Source organism: Centropristis striata, chromosome 5 (assembly GCF_030273125.1).
Source record: "Centropristis striata isolate RG_2023a ecotype Rhode Island chromosome 5, C.striata_1.0, whole genome shotgun sequence".
Classification (NCBI taxonomy): Eukaryota; Metazoa; Chordata; class Actinopteri; order Perciformes; family Serranidae; genus Centropristis; species Centropristis striata.
This window is the reverse complement of record NC_081521.1, coordinates 31084471-31102019: the sequence shown is the minus strand read 5'-3', so window position 1 is coordinate 31102019 and position 17549 is coordinate 31084471. Positions and strand designations below refer to the sequence as shown.

At 38.9% G+C, this 17549-nt stretch overlaps 1 protein-coding gene across 2 annotated transcripts in view; it reads left to right on the top strand.

The window, feature by feature from the left end:
* Positions 1–17549, top strand: part of acap3a (ArfGAP with coiled-coil, ankyrin repeat and PH domains 3a) — an 85295-nt gene that overhangs the window by 33314 nt on the left and 34432 nt on the right. For both annotated transcript variants that reach the window (XM_059332674.1, XM_059332673.1), the window contains exons 2-4: positions 4501–4558; positions 7534–7653; positions 8332–8385. In XM_059332674.1, the coding sequence (XP_059188657.1) occupies positions 4501–4558; positions 7534–7653; positions 8332–8385 (232 nt within the window). The remainder of the gene's footprint in view (positions 1–4500; positions 4559–7533; positions 7654–8331; positions 8386–17549) is intronic.

Genomic DNA, 17549 nt, shown 5'->3' with positions numbered 1-17549 from the left:
CAGTGTTTGTCCCACACTTCTGCATTTGGCCAGAACAATTTAAACAATCGTGTCCTTAATCCCACACACGTAAAACTCTCTGTGGGCGGGTTTAATGTAGGGTTATAAAGCACCAAAATTTTGTGACCCTTTTATAGCCAGGAAATGCCTACTGGCAACCACTCGTAACAGGTTGTCTATACAATTCAACCAACAGAGATTTTTCCTGTCTTATTGTCAAAAGAGGTATCAGTGTTTCACAAGGGACCAAGACAAATGTACAACATTTTGTATAGTAGTAATGTTTTGTCTTGTTTCGGGTTGCAAAATTAATCCAAATTTGATCAAAATCGTAAAATGGACTATAAATACAGTGATTTAAAAAAAAAAAAATCTGTAAATCCATATTTGTACCTCTAACATAACATCCATTTATCATCGTTTGATGGTGACAGAGGGAATGGAAGGGCTAGGCAGAGGGAAAGGACTCTGCCTTAGTGGTTAGTGCTCTACCAGTGAGCCACCGGGTTACCCAGCATGGTTTTAACACCATAACCACGTTTGTAGAAAATTTCTTGGTAATCCATCCAACAGTTGTTGGGATATTTAGGTCTGCAACGAAGTGGTGGACTAACTGACATTTCATTTTGGCCACAGCGAAATTAATCCAAAATCAAAATCTCAAAATGGACTAGTGCAATATCCAAACAGCAGAAAGGTTCAATATTTGTTAAAGACAAAATAAATTCATAATACCATTCTGAATGAAGTATTGTGGTGCTGCAGAGCCTACAAAGCATATTCTACTGTTGAAGAAAACATCTTTGTTTGGTACAGATCCATGCAAATAATGACAAAATGCTCATTTTAATATGTTTTTAAATCAAAATGAGAATATTGATGCAAAAAGGATCATTACCACCAATATCTTGAATCATATTGCAATTGCATTTTTAGTTAAAATCATAACAAATATCTATTTCCAAATCGTGCAGCCCTAGTCCTCTCCTTTCCTCTCTTGTGACTCCTTTGGGTGTCCAAGCCTCCAGGTTGGAAACCACTGCACTAAATGGTTCAGCTTTGAAAGTCAGCTGTCAAAGCCATTGTATTCATCATATGTTCATTAAAAAATAACTGTATTAGGGACTAAATTAAGGCCTGATATTAAAAGAGTGATGCAACTATTCCATCTATCTGAAACTACATGTAACTTTCACACAGTCCCTTAAAAGGATAGTGTGAATTGAATTCTTCCACTAAAATCCTTGAATGCCCTTTTAAACCATGCCTGAGGTCTAATAGGTTAATATTTATACCACAGTGAAATAAAATGAAAGCAGGAAGATCAGATCAAAACACTTGCACTACACTTTGGAAAATGGTTGGCAGTAAGTACTGTATTTTCAATGAATGGGTTAAAACATGCAAAGCCGCCAGTATTATTTTCTTACAAGCATGATAATGGGAAAATGCCAAATTTAATTGCAAGTGCACAATAGCTGGAGAAACCTTTATCATGTCAAAAGTGCTGCAGAGTTTTTGAAAATCTCTATCTATATCTGCTTTTTGCTCATTTAAGTGGGTCATTCACAGACTGTGTTGAGTGTCTGTAGATATTTGGAAATGAAGTATCAAAATAACCTTAGAAGATCAGCACGGCTGCTGCTGAGAGGCGCGAGGGGAACGAGCCTCCTGAAAAGCGAGAGCTTGCTAAGCTCTGCATTATCGCATAAAAAGGGCAGTTTCAAAAATGACATCAACAGTGAAAACAGCTTTGCTCACTGCAACATTATCCCTGGGTGTGGTTGGCTGAAGGCTGTTCAGCAGGAGATCAGTTGAGGTTACCATAACACACGTCCACATGTGAAATAATATGGTATTGATTATTTTAGTAATGTATGTTTCCATTTTGCATGAGTCGGAGCTTTTGACAGATATTTCCTCTCTGGAGGAAATATCCCCCCCTCCACTCACTTCCTAAGATCCTTATGAAAAGGAGATGGTGAGAGTAAAAGCTGTGGGGGTGGAGTGGAGTATGAGAGCACGTGCCATCCTCCGTCCCCTGAGCTCGCTGCAGCCTCGGCCAAGCAGGCTAATCCACCCAAGGCCAGAGAGAAAGAGATGAGACAGAGATACAAGTTTTATATCCTGCCAGCCGTGGCCGATATATGCCACAGATGCTCTCATCACGGAGCTGCTTTGTGTGCAGTGCTGTGATTTCTTTCTCCTTGATGTAAAATAGGAAACCTAAAACGTCAGTATGGTTCTTCAAAACTGCTTGTCAGATGTTGAGACACTTTTTTTTTCATGCAGGAAAATGAGACTTAAACAAAATAAAATCGCTGAAAACAAGAAATGTGACAAAATGTTTTTTGTTTTTTTATCAAAGGAAAAAAAGCAATTACGTTAAAGAAGGATAAATGGACAAAGGTCACATTCACAGTCTTATTTAGTGAGATGCATCTGCAGAATGGTGCACTGTAACATCTGTAACCACCAACTGTATACAACAAAGAAGGCTGCAGCCTCAAAATAGTCCTGCATGACCGCTCTTATTCCCAACTCCTCACATACAGACCCCTTGGCGTCACTTTTTACAGTAAAATGCTGTGTTTGACCCGATGAACAATGATGCTCCACTATATGGTTGCAGTTTTAAACCAGTGGTTAATGTTCTAAATTCAAACAAAAATACTTGGTTATGTTTAGACCACAAAACTACTAGGTTCAGCTTAGTAAACGATCATGGTTCAGTTTATTAGTACATTTGTTATGTAAATTAAGGTTATTTGACAACCTGGGAATGAGAATGGTCTTAAAATTAGAAAATATGAAAATTAAAAATGCATGACTAAATTTTAACCAATGAAAACTAGACCACCAGACTGTGTTAGCATGCCAACATTTATCTAATTAGCGCTTAACACAATAATGTTGTTAGTTTTGTGGGTATTTGGTCATAAACCAGAGTCAGAGGCTCTCCAACTTATTAAAAGTCATCCTCAAGGCACCATTAAGATATATAACAATTAGAGGTGGGAATCACCAGAAGCCCTATAATATGATTTTATCCCGATACTTGCGTCACAATACGATATTATTGCGATTTTTAGCATTTTGCCATTTGGTGAATATTGCGATTTAACTGTTTAACTGCATTTTAAGTCCACAAAATTAAATTCAAACAAGAATTGTTTTGTCAAATAAGAGAATATTCTCAGTTCTGAAATGGGAGGCAGACATGTTTTTAAAGAGGAGACTTGTGGGAACCCAGAGAGCCTATTTTCATTGAGATAGCATGACGTCAAAGGTCACATGACCGCTTTGAAAAAATAACCATGAAACATCAAAAATAGCCTAACTTTGCAGCGTTATTTCGACAACTTCCCGACACGATTTCCTGACATACTAAATGTTGATACTTGGCGGCCATGAATCAATATAATATTGCCATGGAAAATATTGCGATACTGTGCTGTATAGTTTTTTTCCCCCCACCTCTAATAACAGTTATGATATTTCACAAACTGAAAATTCAACAAATTCAACCTGATGGTGGCATTGGATTAAAAGTCAAAGTATATAATAAATACAGTGATTTGCATCTGTAAATCTGTATGTGTGCCTCTAATTTACCACTCGTATCTCATCGTTTGATAGTGACAGAGAGAATGGTAGGGAGAGACAGAGAGGAAGGACTCTGCCTTAGTGGTTAGCGCTCCACCAGTGTGCCACCGGGTCGCCCAGCATGGTTTTAACACTGGTTTAACACCATAACCATGTCTGTAGAAAATTTATTGGCAATCCATCCAACAGTTGTTGGGATATTTTGGTCTGCACCAAAGTGGTGGACTGACCGACATTTCATTGGGGCCACAGCAATAGTGCTGCTAAAATAGAATTGGTTTTGGGCTGCAGAGATGTGGTTATATATATAGTCCGGCTATTGATCCTGTTTATAAAGTCACAAGGTCCCACTGTGCAGCAGGAAGCAGATAATGGCAGGATGAGCAGCAGGCTATCAAGGCGGTAGATATAGATTAGTTTATCATAAACACACTCCTTATTGACATGTGGAGAAGCTGGGGAGTGGTGCATTCAGGGGCTGTACGTCATACAGCCTATGGGTGTATATCACACTTCTCCCTGTGGTGTGCATGGGTGTGGTATTAGTGGTGGTGGTGTTGACAGTGAAAGTAGGTGGATGGGGGTTGGGGATGTGCCAGACAGCCATGTTCCCCTCTCACCGTGTGGAGACCTCGTCTGTCACTTTGTTTTGACAGAGCTGAACTGCTCCCAGCACGGCGTCTCGCTCACTTAAAGCACCCCCAGACTCGCCTGTTGCTGTTCGAACATGTCTGGGGTTTGGCTCTACAAGAAACTCCATCTGTCACTCACAGATTTATGGAGTGTCTTCGTGGGAAATCGCACACTGTTTTCCAAATGAGATGACATTGATGAAATTTACAGTAACACATTCACACACATGCTTTAACAGCTTTTCTTACTTTTGTTTTTTAGGGCTAATATTGATGAAGTGGAGGTGGAGGTTGTGGAGATCGAGGCAAAACTAGATAAGGTAAGACATTTGGTATCATCAGGTCCACCTGGTCCTGTTTAGCAGACAAATAATTATTTTATATAGTCCATGTCAGCACATGTTAATAAGCTAATCAATACTGAAAAACAGGATCAGTAATAATTATAAGAACACTTCTATCCTGTGGGTTTAAACTTTCAAGCATGTCGCTCTTAGTCCCCTGTCACATACAGTCATGGAAAAAATTATTAGACCACCCTTTTTCTTCAATTTCTTGTTAATTTTAAAGCCTGCACAACTACACATTTGTACATACGTACATTTGTTTCGGCATATATAATATAATGATAACAACAAAAATAGCTCATAAGAGTTTAATTTAAGAGATGATATCTAGCCATTTTCCACGGTTTTCTTGATAATAACCAAAATCATTATCAAGAAAAACCATGTATTAAATATATTAATATTTATTAAACCATTTATTGCTTTTAATTTGTTGGTTTAGTATTTCCTTTTTTTCAATATAACACTTCTGAAGTGCTATACGTGAAGTTCTAAAGCGTTACATAATTTATTTATCTATACCATGTTGTTCGGGGCCAAAGTTTAAAGTTGCCAACTCACACTGTTGGTACATGCTTGTTTTGTTGCTCTCCAAGCTGTCACTTGAGATCAGGCCAAGTGGCATCTGCTTTTCTACCCATCAGCTAAAACTCTGTGTCAATCTGGTTTTAAAACTCACCTGAAGGCAAAACACCTGCTCTGACATAAATGTTAGAGGTGTGGCCACAAATTTTAAGAGCAGAACATGATGATTTTTTTTTGGAGTGTTATATGAATGACATATTTTTGTAGGCCAACCAGAAGGTTAGCATCACCCTGGTTCCCTCGACTAAGGTAGACAAGACTTTCTATTGGATTTTTGCAGGAAAAAAAGCTCTGTGGCAACTTGTTTATCATAGTTACATATCATAGAAATCTATTATAAATGGGCTGCAGTTTCATTGCAGCTTTGCTTCTCTGCATTTTAAATCTAAATGCAAAATAACAATCCTAATTTACGCTGCAGAAATAGTAATAAAAATACCTTTAAACAGTCCTTATATCACTACATGAAGAAATGCAAAAAGAAAACTGGGGTTAGGACATTTTCTCAAAGTCTGCCCCCTTCTCCAAATAATTTAACTGTTTCGGTTTCTCTAGGAAAAGCCCACCAGTGCACAAAGAAGGCCAATAGTTATTACATGTTGTATAAGTTTTATGTTCACTTTTTGTTATAGGTATCCATGTTGTGCCAGCTGTGTGTAAAATATGCAAGATTTAGTTAAAGATGTCTGTCTCTGCTGGTTTACGCATACGATAAATTATCGATTTTAATCATTAAAGGGTTTTTGCTTCCATAATCTGCATGCTTTAGCATTGTTCCTCCTTTTAGAATGTCATTATGCATGATTAAAATTCCCTTACATCACGTGCTTTTGTCTGCAATACCAGCAGCCGGCTCTGGACACATTTGGTAGTTCAGCAGGTATTAAATTAACCCGTCTTGAATTTATTTGGAGATGATTTTGGTTTACTTTAAGTTCTGGGAAACAGACTTTGACACGATAATGGTTTTGGTTTTCAGAGAGTATTTCCCACGCTGATCAAAAAATGACAAAAAAAGGAGCAATGCTGTTTTGTGTATTCTGTCAAAGCATATCCTGTTTAATAGACGTTAGATACAGTTTGTCCATAACACTCAGCTGCTCAATCCCAGATTTCTGATACTCTGCAGGGCCTAATCCCTCACTGCTAACAGTGCTAGCCTCCACTGACGGCATAATGGGCAGCGTAATGTCACTCAGCCCTGTTGAACAGTTCAGCTGAGGATCATTGAACCGTGACGTGGCACTCGCACTGGCTTTCAAAGCATTCACTTGTAATGAGGCAGCCAGATGTTTTGCCTGTAATGCTCGTGTCACCGGTCCATCTGCTCCTTTTGACATTGAATTACAGTATGTGTCCGTGAGAGCCAGGATTAGTCTGTTCTTCTTTTGCTGCTTTCACAGTTGAGAAGCACCACAATAGTTCATATTCCAGTCAGGAGGGATCATTGTCATGGTTAAGTTAGATATTCATTTCTTAATCAAAGTGTTTATGGCCACCTTTGTCCATGAAAAAAACTAAATGGAGTAAACAACGTACACCTATATCTTACTCACTCACCAGCATCTGATTTTGACGACTGACATCTGTAGTTCTGGGATCACTTTATGTACTGTGCATAAGTGCTTCTAATCAAATCCTTTTGCAGAGTTTAATCATAAAAGGGAAGAAACTGAAAATAGGAACTGTTCAGGGGTCTATATCTCAGGTTGATTAATATTCAGATCTTGGTTGAATGCTGTTAAATCTGCATTTTTATAGATTTTTACTTTATTAGTGCATTATAAATAATAATAGTAGAAAATCTGGCAAAGAGAGGCCACCATGAAACTTACAAATCTGATGTATTTTGTGTCTAACTCTAGGTGTTTTGCCATTCCACAAGAAATGACGAATAATCGAGTCTACTGGCAAACATTGAAAAAGAAATAGAAATTTTGGGACAGGACACTCATCTTGACAGTAATTTGATGTAAACTTGATTAGTCTGCGGAGGCATACAACTATGAGGCGGTAACTTGAGTTTAATCTTAATCAATTATGCTGGTATTTATTGCTAATTGTTTTTAAATGTCATTATTATGCTTTTGTTTGCCTTGTTAAAGCAATTTGTATTCATATTTGCTTGTAAAGCTCGATAAAATTAAAGCTGCTTTACCTTAAGTCTAAATTTGGATTCTTCAAAATCAGCCCAAACAATCATGCAAATAAAATGTGTAGTTTGTGTGTAATTGTACAACTACATTCCCAGAAACAACAATATAAAGATAGCTACTGCCCTGCTAACATGAATATGATGCGTGTGGTGGTGAAAGTGATGCCTTTCATTCATCCCTCTCCACATGTGTCTCTCTCCTCCACAGCTGGTGAAGCTATGCAGTGGGATGATCGAGGCAGGGAAGGCGTACGTCAGCGCCAACAAGCTCTTTGTCAACGGCATCCGGGATTTGTCTCAGCAGTGCAAGAAGGACGAGACGATCTCGGTGAGGTTCTGATGAGTCCAAGTCATTTCACCCAGCAGCTCTGTTTGAAGCACTGCAGCCTTTTCTTGTGGTTTTATTGGTCATTTCCTTCTGTTGTGTCATGGATAGCACTGGTATAGTTTTTCCTGGGAAGGGGACTTTCCTCCTCTCTGGGTGTAAACCTCACAGTTCTTCATGTGTGTGAGTAAACCTGATTACTAACAGATTAGTAAGCGAGCATCAGATCCGGTCTGGAAACTTACTTGTGGCTCGACTCGCAGCACAGCGTCTTGGACTGTTTTCACTGCTGCTGACATTAAGTACTATTAAAAGCCTTCTTGGCCTCAACCTCAAGACTAATTGAGAGTTTCTTATTAAAGTCTTGTTCGTATTTGTAGTTTCCATTGTAAAAAAGGAAAAGAAGCTGACGCAGCCCTGCAATTATAGGTTATTTTCCTGTACAAGGTTCAAGAGAAGAAATCCTCCATTTTACCTCAAGTGACATAAACCAGCTTAATTTTAGCATTGCGAATCGTTTCATGTCCTTCCATTTTGAGATTCGAATACATTTTGGTTTGTCAGTTTTTGACAGTTTTTATTCCCAGATGCAAATACAGCAGCAGTTCTGAGAATATTTATTTTATGTATTATTTAGTTGAAAAATTACTTTATAATAGACTGCTCTTTCTTTTTTTGCAGGAGTGCCTGGAAAAGTGCAGTGAAAGCCTCCAAGAAATCATCAACTACCACATGGTAAGTCAGCCTGCTCTCCAGACTGTCCCCATATGCTCCACATTCAGTGGATTGAGACAGAGCAGCACAATGATATCATCCAACATTAACTGGTATTAAAGGCCTCACGAGGGTCTTATATTCCCTTTAGAACAACACAGAGGGTCTAGCTGAGCCGTGCTTGAACTGATTCCACATGGATTTCTTCTTTCACACTTCATTGAGACTGTCTATCTGCCGCTGTGCAACTGTCAGTCAGAGCTTTATCACATCCCAGACAATCCTACAGAGGGCAAAAATGGCAGAAAGACAGCGCCTCTCTCTCCATTGAACCACATGAGACATTCTTCTATTATAAAGTTTTCTATCAAAGTACTCACTAACAAGGAACCCTTTAAAAATGACTCATAGATTGTCAATAAAAGCTATATTCATCATTGATAAATTAGTCGTTAATACGAACAAATTTGGGGTGAATCCAGTTGAGAAAACTCCTTTTCCTTTTTGTTAATAATACAGTTATATATGTTGGTATTTCTTTAATAAATGCTCATAGGCCTGATAACTAATCACTTCTGCAGCTTAAAGTGTAAATATGGCAATCAAATGTTTTAGTCATCACATGTTTCATCACATATGGTGGTCATAAATGTATTTTTGTGCAGAGTTTCTTTGTCCCTTTTCTAGGAATACGTAACCCATAACCCACCCCTATTTATCATTTATACCTGATTTATATAATAACAATAATACATATAATATGAAGACAATTTAAGTGCTTTATATGTACTGTATTTACATCAATTATCTATATATGAAGACATATGTTGTGCAATCACAACTGTTTTTTATGTTTATGCTTATTACTTGTTTAAGAACGAGTCCTTACAATGTGTATACGATTAATACAGTAATAGTTTTATTATGAAACAGCACTTTTTCTCTCTTCCCCTTTCGTCTGTCTGTCTCTCTCTCTCTCTCTCTCTCTCTGTCACTCTCTCTCTCTGTCACTCTCTCTCTCTGTCACTCTCTCTCTCTCTCTCTCTCTCTCTCTCTCTCTCTCTCTCTCTCTCTCTCTCTCTCTTTGTCACTCTCTCTCTCTCTCTATTTCCAGGCCAGTAAAAACATGAAACAGGCCAATAACACTCTAATCAACTAGTACATAGGGCCAGTGGGGAAAAATATTAGTTGGACAATCCTATTCATAAATGCTTTAAAATCATGCTTTAATAGAAAGTAGTACAGTGGCGACCGTTTGTTGAATTTTCTGTTTTCAAAGCAGTTATCTAAATATTTCAACTATTTCCACTCATCTGAAGACACTCCTGATAAAATTCCTGAGAATCACAACCTTGAATAACAAAAACATCTAGGTAATATTTTTCTTATTCCCAGCTTTGCTCGTGTAAGTTCATCAATCAAAATCTTCCCCCCGACAGTACAGTAAACAGAGCTTCTACTTTACTGCTGTGTCGTCTCCCCTCCCTGCCTCTGAGGCTCCTGACCCGCTGCACCCCCTCCTGACCCTCTGAGGCCCTTTGAAGTCCATTAGCCTGAACCCATTGCGTGCTTGACGATGTTGTAAAGTGCAGAGCTTGTGTGTGTGTGTGTGGATCACATTCCTTCCTACAGCCGCAACAAAGATGTGTCAACGCAAATCAGCCACTCCCTTCACCTCATTCACTCCCAGTCTGGATGGAGAGGGAGAGAGAGAGGGGTCAGCTTTACAAATGGAGGGTTAATGGGCCGGGGTCACTCAGCCAGGCGTGGATTTGCTGTAGCCGCTGGATAGAAGTAACCCTCTCTAACCTTGAATGTGTAACATATGGCCAGGCATGTATGTACAGTATGTATGTGCGTGACTGTATGTGAATGTGCGTGTGTGTGTTTGGGTCACTGACACTGTGTGGTCCAGTGTAGTGAAGGTTGCAGTCACAACAATGAAAAGAAGATTTTTGTCAAGCTCTAATGCTCTAGAGGCACAAAAAAAAACACAGCTCAAAGACATGCAGCAATCTACAGTACAATAAGGATTTTTCTCAAAATTTTAACCTTAAAGATTCAGCAGCTCACTGGGCTCTTGCCAAATTGTTGCACTTTATAGATGACAGTTACAGTTGGCAGCCCATGTCATAGATCGAGTGTAAAATGCTCAGTGGGTGTAGTTTATCTCAGTGGGGATTGTCTCCCAGTGTAAATGACACCTGTGCCAGCCCAGCCCCTAAAGGGAAACAGGCAAACGTCAGCGAGTTGCAGGTGAATGAAGTGGAGTAGGGCTGGGCGATATATCAATATAAAAGATATATTGATATATTTTTAAATGTGATATTGAATTAGACCATATTGCATATAGTTCAAATTTGCACTGTGATCCTTGCTCCAGGCAAGCTGCGGCTTTTATTTAAGATATTTTTTTATTTAAATGTGCACTTTATGGAGCTTTGATTTTTTAATAGGTTCTCCTGTTGTTATACAGTATTTATGTTCACTTAAATAAACGGTTTCAATATAACTACTTGTGGAATGTCATATTTGGCTTTGACTGAACATTTGCTTTCACTTAGCGATAAAAATATCAGGATATATATCGTATATCGATATTCAGCATAAATATATATCGGGATATGACTTTTGGTCCATATCGCCCAGCCCTAAAGTGGAGCACATAGCAGCCAAAGAGCCAGATATTTACCTCAGGAGTTGGTGGAGACCAAAAACAGAGATAAAGATGGAGATGGACACAAACGTGACTTCAAATTAATGATCATGTGTCTGTATATCTGCTGGATGTGTAAAACTCAACTGTTTGCAAAGTTCACAATATCAGCTTTATAAGGTGACAGTTTGTCAATGTTGAGTCAACGCTGGTTTTTAAAATGCAGAATTTAGACATTAGCAAAATTTTTAAATAGCCATGAGCCATTATGAGTGATTGCTTTACTTATTGATCTTGGTCCCTTGCTGGTAGAATCTTGAGGGACCTCATTATTTTATCAATGAAGACTTAATATTCAAAACATCTCTCAACACCATACAATTCAGCAGCACCATAAACCACAGCCTATAAAGTAAGCATGGAGTTGAATCTCTCTTAAACGGTCTCAAATTAACTTTTTAATTATAGCCCGAAGGCTGAATTTATTGCAATACTGTTGTATTGGCTGGATTTGTATTAGTTATGTGTATCTAACACACTGGAAATAAAGTTATGATCATAGTATATTTGACTTAGCAGAAATATAAAAAATCTTTTAACTGGTTCTATTGAAAACAGTCTTATGAATTCTATGGGTCTGTTGTTATTGCATATAAATATGAGAACTACTTATCCCTGAACTTACTTTTTGTAAATCTGTAACACATAATGTAATTATCATGCAAAAAGCTGCTTTGTCAAGCTTGTTTTGTTAATTTATTTGTTTTATTATAAATGCATTTCGGTTGTTTTGCTCGCCTGTTGTAACTGTATTTATATTGGAGCTTTGGCAGTTTTAGGACTACGTGCTTCTTCCTAGTTCCAGTCTGAAGCCGACTTCAGAGCTCCTATCATCAGTCTGTCAGTGTTCCTGTCACACTGACAGATCCCCTGTTTGTCTGGTTCAGTGTGTTACACTATAGAGACCATAAGAGAGTGTGGCTCTGGCCTGGGACCAGCTGGCCTCGTCCACTGTCAGCTCAGCTGGGCTTTCAGTCCCGTTTCCCCCCTTCGCTCCCTCCTGGCCATTAGAGCCAAGAGTCTGACTGGACATTAATATGATTGGCTCTCAAAGGTTTTCTTTGTTACTTTGATGTAAAAGCAGAACATATCGGGGGGAGGGGTGGGGGGGTATGAAGTGATAAGAGGGACTCCCTTGAGATGAATCACGGTCGTAATAATATTTGCAATGTTGTGACCTTAACGCAGCCTCGTGATGCACCGATATTAAAGACATTTATTCACAATTTCTGTTGACATTTTTTACATGTTCTGATTTAAATCAGGAATGGCACCATGTGCATTTAACTGTGCAGCGCTCCTGTAGCCGAGGGACTCCAGCAGAGCTCCAATGAATAAGAAATGATGATGGTTATATCTGCTACTTGTGACGGATGTCCCTCGGTGTGCATGTTTCTGCCGTGCAGCTGCCACTGCGCTTATAGGAATACGAAATGGCACCGTGCAAATGGGAGCACTGAGTGCCAACTGCCCTTGTTGCGGCCATGCTCGGATGCCTTTTAAAATGCATAGAATAAACACTTATGTTTGAGCGCACTGTATACAAGGAGCTCAGACAGGCACATACACAGATCCAAGAAAAAGTATAAAAGAGTCTTGGCCCTTGCTTCCCTCCATTTCCTGATAGCTTGGCTGCTTTGCCAGTTTAGCACCACACAACAGAACAAACAGGCTCTGTTTGTATGAAGGTCAAGCCAAGTCCTTTTACTTCAGCTCCGAGTCTGTGTGTCTCCCAAAGATTTCACAATGGATTTTTTCTTTCAGAAGGGAAGAAGTGTCAACTGAATGAGGCAGACGTTTTAAAAGTCTCTGTTTAATTCAAGCATGAAAATCTATATGAATACTCAATAAATTATTGACTTATGTTTGAATCTCTGAGCATCCATTAGAAATGAGGGGAGACTGACACAAAGATGCAAAGAGAGACGGACGTGATAGAGGCTGAAGGATTAAATGTACGTAGGGTTATATTAGCTGGAGTTGGAGAGAAGGCACCTCCTTTTATCTTTACATTTTCATTACATACATACAATTTCTGGATCAAGTATGCTCATGCAGAAGTCTGTACATACTGAATGAGTTTATTCCCATGTGGGATGCCAACGCTGGTGTCTCTCAGTTATATTTGGTAACTGGAAAACAAAGCAAGACGCAGCAGGGAGGCGTTTCTGTCTGCGACTGCAGTCCTCATTCCTCACAGACTACAACGGCATCCTTTGTTCACAGAGTAAAAATATATGAAAATGTGCCCTCGCAGTTGCCTGACAGAGACACTGATGCTTCAGTAAACACTTCTATTTCTGCCTGAAGACCTTGATGTTGTTGTCTCACAAAATGCTTCATATTGTCAGCTGGTCATTGATCTTCTTAATGATAAGATTAGGCTTAAAGCTCTTGAACTGTATGAATACAAGGGATTTTGATCTGCTTAGTTTAGCTTGGCCATCCGCTTGCTGAAGGATTCATCACACAATAGATCAATAAATAATTAAGGCATTATATGCAATATGATCCAAGTTATTCTCATGTTACATAATCCTTTTTCGCTTGCATATTCCCACTGTGGCCACTTTATTAGGTACACCTCTACAATATTCTTGCCATGAATTAATCTTTTTTGCTTTGCTTATAATCTGAATCTTTTAGTTGATGCTGTTGGAAATGTGTAAATTAAATGACTTGTTTATTATTGAGGTTATATATTTAAAGGTGGTGTTGTATTGGAGTACGTTATATTGAGATGGATTGTACTACAGGCGCAACTATTGTCAGTCAACAGAAAAATAATCAATAAAATAAACTATTTTGATAAATTGGCAGAAAATGCTGCTTTCAGACCCTAAATTTGGAGATTCCATGCTTTTCTCTCTTTTATAACATACTAAACTGAGTATCTCTGGGTTTTTGGACCGACAGAAAAATTATTTTTTAGACATCACCTTTGATTTTGACAAACTTAAAGGGACATTTATCATTTTTCCCCCGGATATTTTATGGACCAGCAAATATATGACAAATTAATTAATTGTTAGATGCAGCCCCATAATGGCAGCGTGTACCTAATGAAGTGGACACTGACAATATAATCAATATATTACAATAAAGTAAATTAAGATGTAAAAGATTATTTGAATAAACTAGTTTGAATATCTGATGCACGTTTTTAATCATTGGAATTGGGAAGCAGTCCACGTATGACCAGTCAACCTTCTTGGATAAGGTCTAAAGAAAAACAGTTTTTCTCGCCCCACTTTGACATTTTCTTGTGATTTGGCAGTTGTAAGCTCAATTTGCCTAAAGATAATTGGGTGACTGTTTGCATTAATTCAGTCTGTGTCCCAACATGTCTGTGGAATGAGAGAGAAACTGGTTGTCAGTACAGTAGCCCTTTGTGAAGGTGCTGGTAGTCGCTTCATTCCTCAGCTCTGATATCAGGTCGAGGAAGGTGTGCCAGATATTCTTAACTTACTTAAACTGTGTTTGACAGAGTTTTCTTTGTCCCACCACATTCCAGCTCCATTGTGTGTGTTGATCTGTCTGTCAAATTCTAGAATAAGATGTTGTGATAGTCATTAAAAGATTTAATATCCAAACAAAAGGGATCTTATTCATAATTTCAACATGAATGAAAGTCTATAGTCACATAGAGTCTAATAACATAATAATAATAAAATAATAAATTTTGCATGACAGCTTAGCCTACCTACATTCAGCATGTTCTTGTAATCTTATGTATCTAATCAAATGGTACAATTAGCTAAACGCCCATCATATATAACCATGCTTGACCGTTGTGGATTGCTATAGTTAGCAGAAAAATATTAGCATTGTGTTTGGATGTCTTTGGCAAGAAAAATGTTTTCGAGCAAATTAAAATGTAACTGATGTGTTTCTCCCTCTCGTCTTCCTCCTCTTTATGTATTTCACTTGAAAATACATTTTACTACGGAAAAAAAGCTAGCTTCTGTTTCACAGGGATCAGAACATTAGCATGCTTGGACTTGTGGAGTCATTTTTGTCTTTTTAAACGTTTTTGTCTTAGTCTTGTGTTATTTGTCTTCATTGCCTTTGCTGGGGCATTTTTAAATTTGCTTTTCAAGGCAGGTTACCACCATGTCACAATTCTACTGCATGGTACAGCTCAGCACCGCTCTACTCAACTCCTATCACTCTTTTTAGGTTTTCCCTTAGCAAACTTTGTGTATCGTACCTATAATCCATGGGCCAAAGGCCAAAATTTGACTTTTTGGTACCACTCAAGGTGGCAAAATCTAGTAATGTTTTTTGAAAAGGTACATGTTCATAGATGATATTTTGGTATGATAGCCCATCCAAAGTGGTAGCTTTATGACAGTTATCAGCACAAACAGTTATACACCCCCTGCAATAAATAGGCCTCTAAACGCAGGGGGCATATCCTGTTTTGTGGTCATTTTAGGATCTTTACTCATATGTTATGAGGGCATGTTTGGTATCATTGTAAAGTGTACAATGCTAGCTTTCATTTAGACCTAGTTTTGGGCCTATCTAAAAAAATATAAAGGTCACAGGTCAAAGGTCAAACTGTCTTAACAACTATTTTAAAACTATTTTCGCCTAAACTCTTGTCTTTTTTATAGCACTGTGAAATGTAGTAACAGCACTAACACAAATAACAAAAACTAAAATACTCACAGGACTGTAACAATTCAGGAAATGTATAATCTTGCCATAATATCCTACTATGAGGGATGAAGATCTGTCTCAAAGTGGAACATGGGCCCAGGCGAGAACTGTCAATAACTTCTAATTCTTTGGTATTTCTCAAAGAGCTTTTATTTACTTTTGGCCTAATCCTCATCATCATGGTCCAGGGTGAAGGTAACTTCTTCATCCACCCTCTGATTTGTGCATTTTTGAAGATTGCACATTTCTGTGCACTTCAAGTTGTTGGCGAGGCAGGAGCAGACTGGAAGCCTACAGGTCTTTACACACTTGCATGCCAAGAGCTCTAAGACAGCCACTGGAGCTTGGGGCCCTTTCATCCAGTCCAACACCAGGATACCTACAGTAAAAAAATGGGGTGCACTTTTATAGCGCTTTTATCCAAAGCGCTTTACACTACACTACTACATTTTTAGTACCACTTCGGTCAAGATTTCAAGCGAGCTGAGCCGATACTAGAAGGTGGAGGTAAAACCATGCAAGACCACTCATTGGTCAGAGAGAGTCGTCCCTAGAATCATCTTTTGTGCTACATGGGACATCCTGCTCAAACTGGCCATAGATTTTTTAAATGGCAGCAAAACCATGCTGTACAATTGCATGCATTCCTCTGTTTGGTTGCCAATAAAAGGATTCAGTGTGTGCCGCGCTGAAGATGATGTCATGGCAGTTTCACGTGGCGATCAACTACAAATGCCGCCTACATTGACGGGGTACTATCCGCAGCTGAAAATGAAATAGAGAAAAAGACCAGGTCCCAAAAGTGAGTTGAGTCGAGCTGAACATCCAGCCTGTTCTCCCATCAAAAACGTCAATATAGCTTGTGTATACAGGCAGCAAAAAACACGCTATGTCTCCGTATTTCACAGTCTGCTGTAATGCGTCCACCACCATCTTTCTGACGCAGAAGTGATTGACAGCCAAGTGAAGTTTAAAAGGGGCGGATTCCCACATTCGGTTGGAGGTTGGGGTGGTGGATGGGTCTGAACAAGGGTCAGACACCCAGGAGAGCAGGGTTCGCGTCCTGTGTGAAAACAAAAGTAAACCATTTTCTAACTCAACTTGCGATGTTTACTTAAGTTACGTTTTTGAACCTAAGGTTAGTGGTTTTAAAACATAAATCCACAGAAACGGCAGCCTTTTCCACAACCGCGGACCATATGTGTGTGCTATTTTTAGAATGCACCGCTACCACAAGCCAATATACGTACATACTATATGCCGTGAAACGCAAGCTGCAATAGTTACCTTTGCGTCGTAATTTGTGGTATTGGCATGCGACCTCTTCTGCCGTTTATGTTGGAGAACTTGTTAGAATATCACAGTGTAGATGAGGCATCAGTGTAACATGCAATGTGAAACCATCAAAAAGAAAGATGAGTCTTTTCGTTTGTGTCTGTTTTGCGTATGCATGCATCTCCTACCAGCATGGACAATATACAAACAAAACAAGTTGTTGATGATGTTGCTGTAGACGTAAGCTAAGAGATGTCCAAACTAATGTCCATACTTAATGGCAGTGCATCGAATATTTGCTGAAACATTTCACAAGTTATTGGACCTTCAAACCAACAATACTCCGTGAGGCGTACTGTGTATGTAGTACCTTTAGGCTCTGTTTCCTGCAGTCGGGCTAGTTCACATCAGAGACAACCTCTGGCATCTTCTCCAATGAAAGTAGGGTGTCAACTTGCCACAAAGCAGCTCAGGAATGCTTCAGGCTGCACTTCCCCCCAGAGCCAGGAAGTCTCCCAGCAGTTTTCCT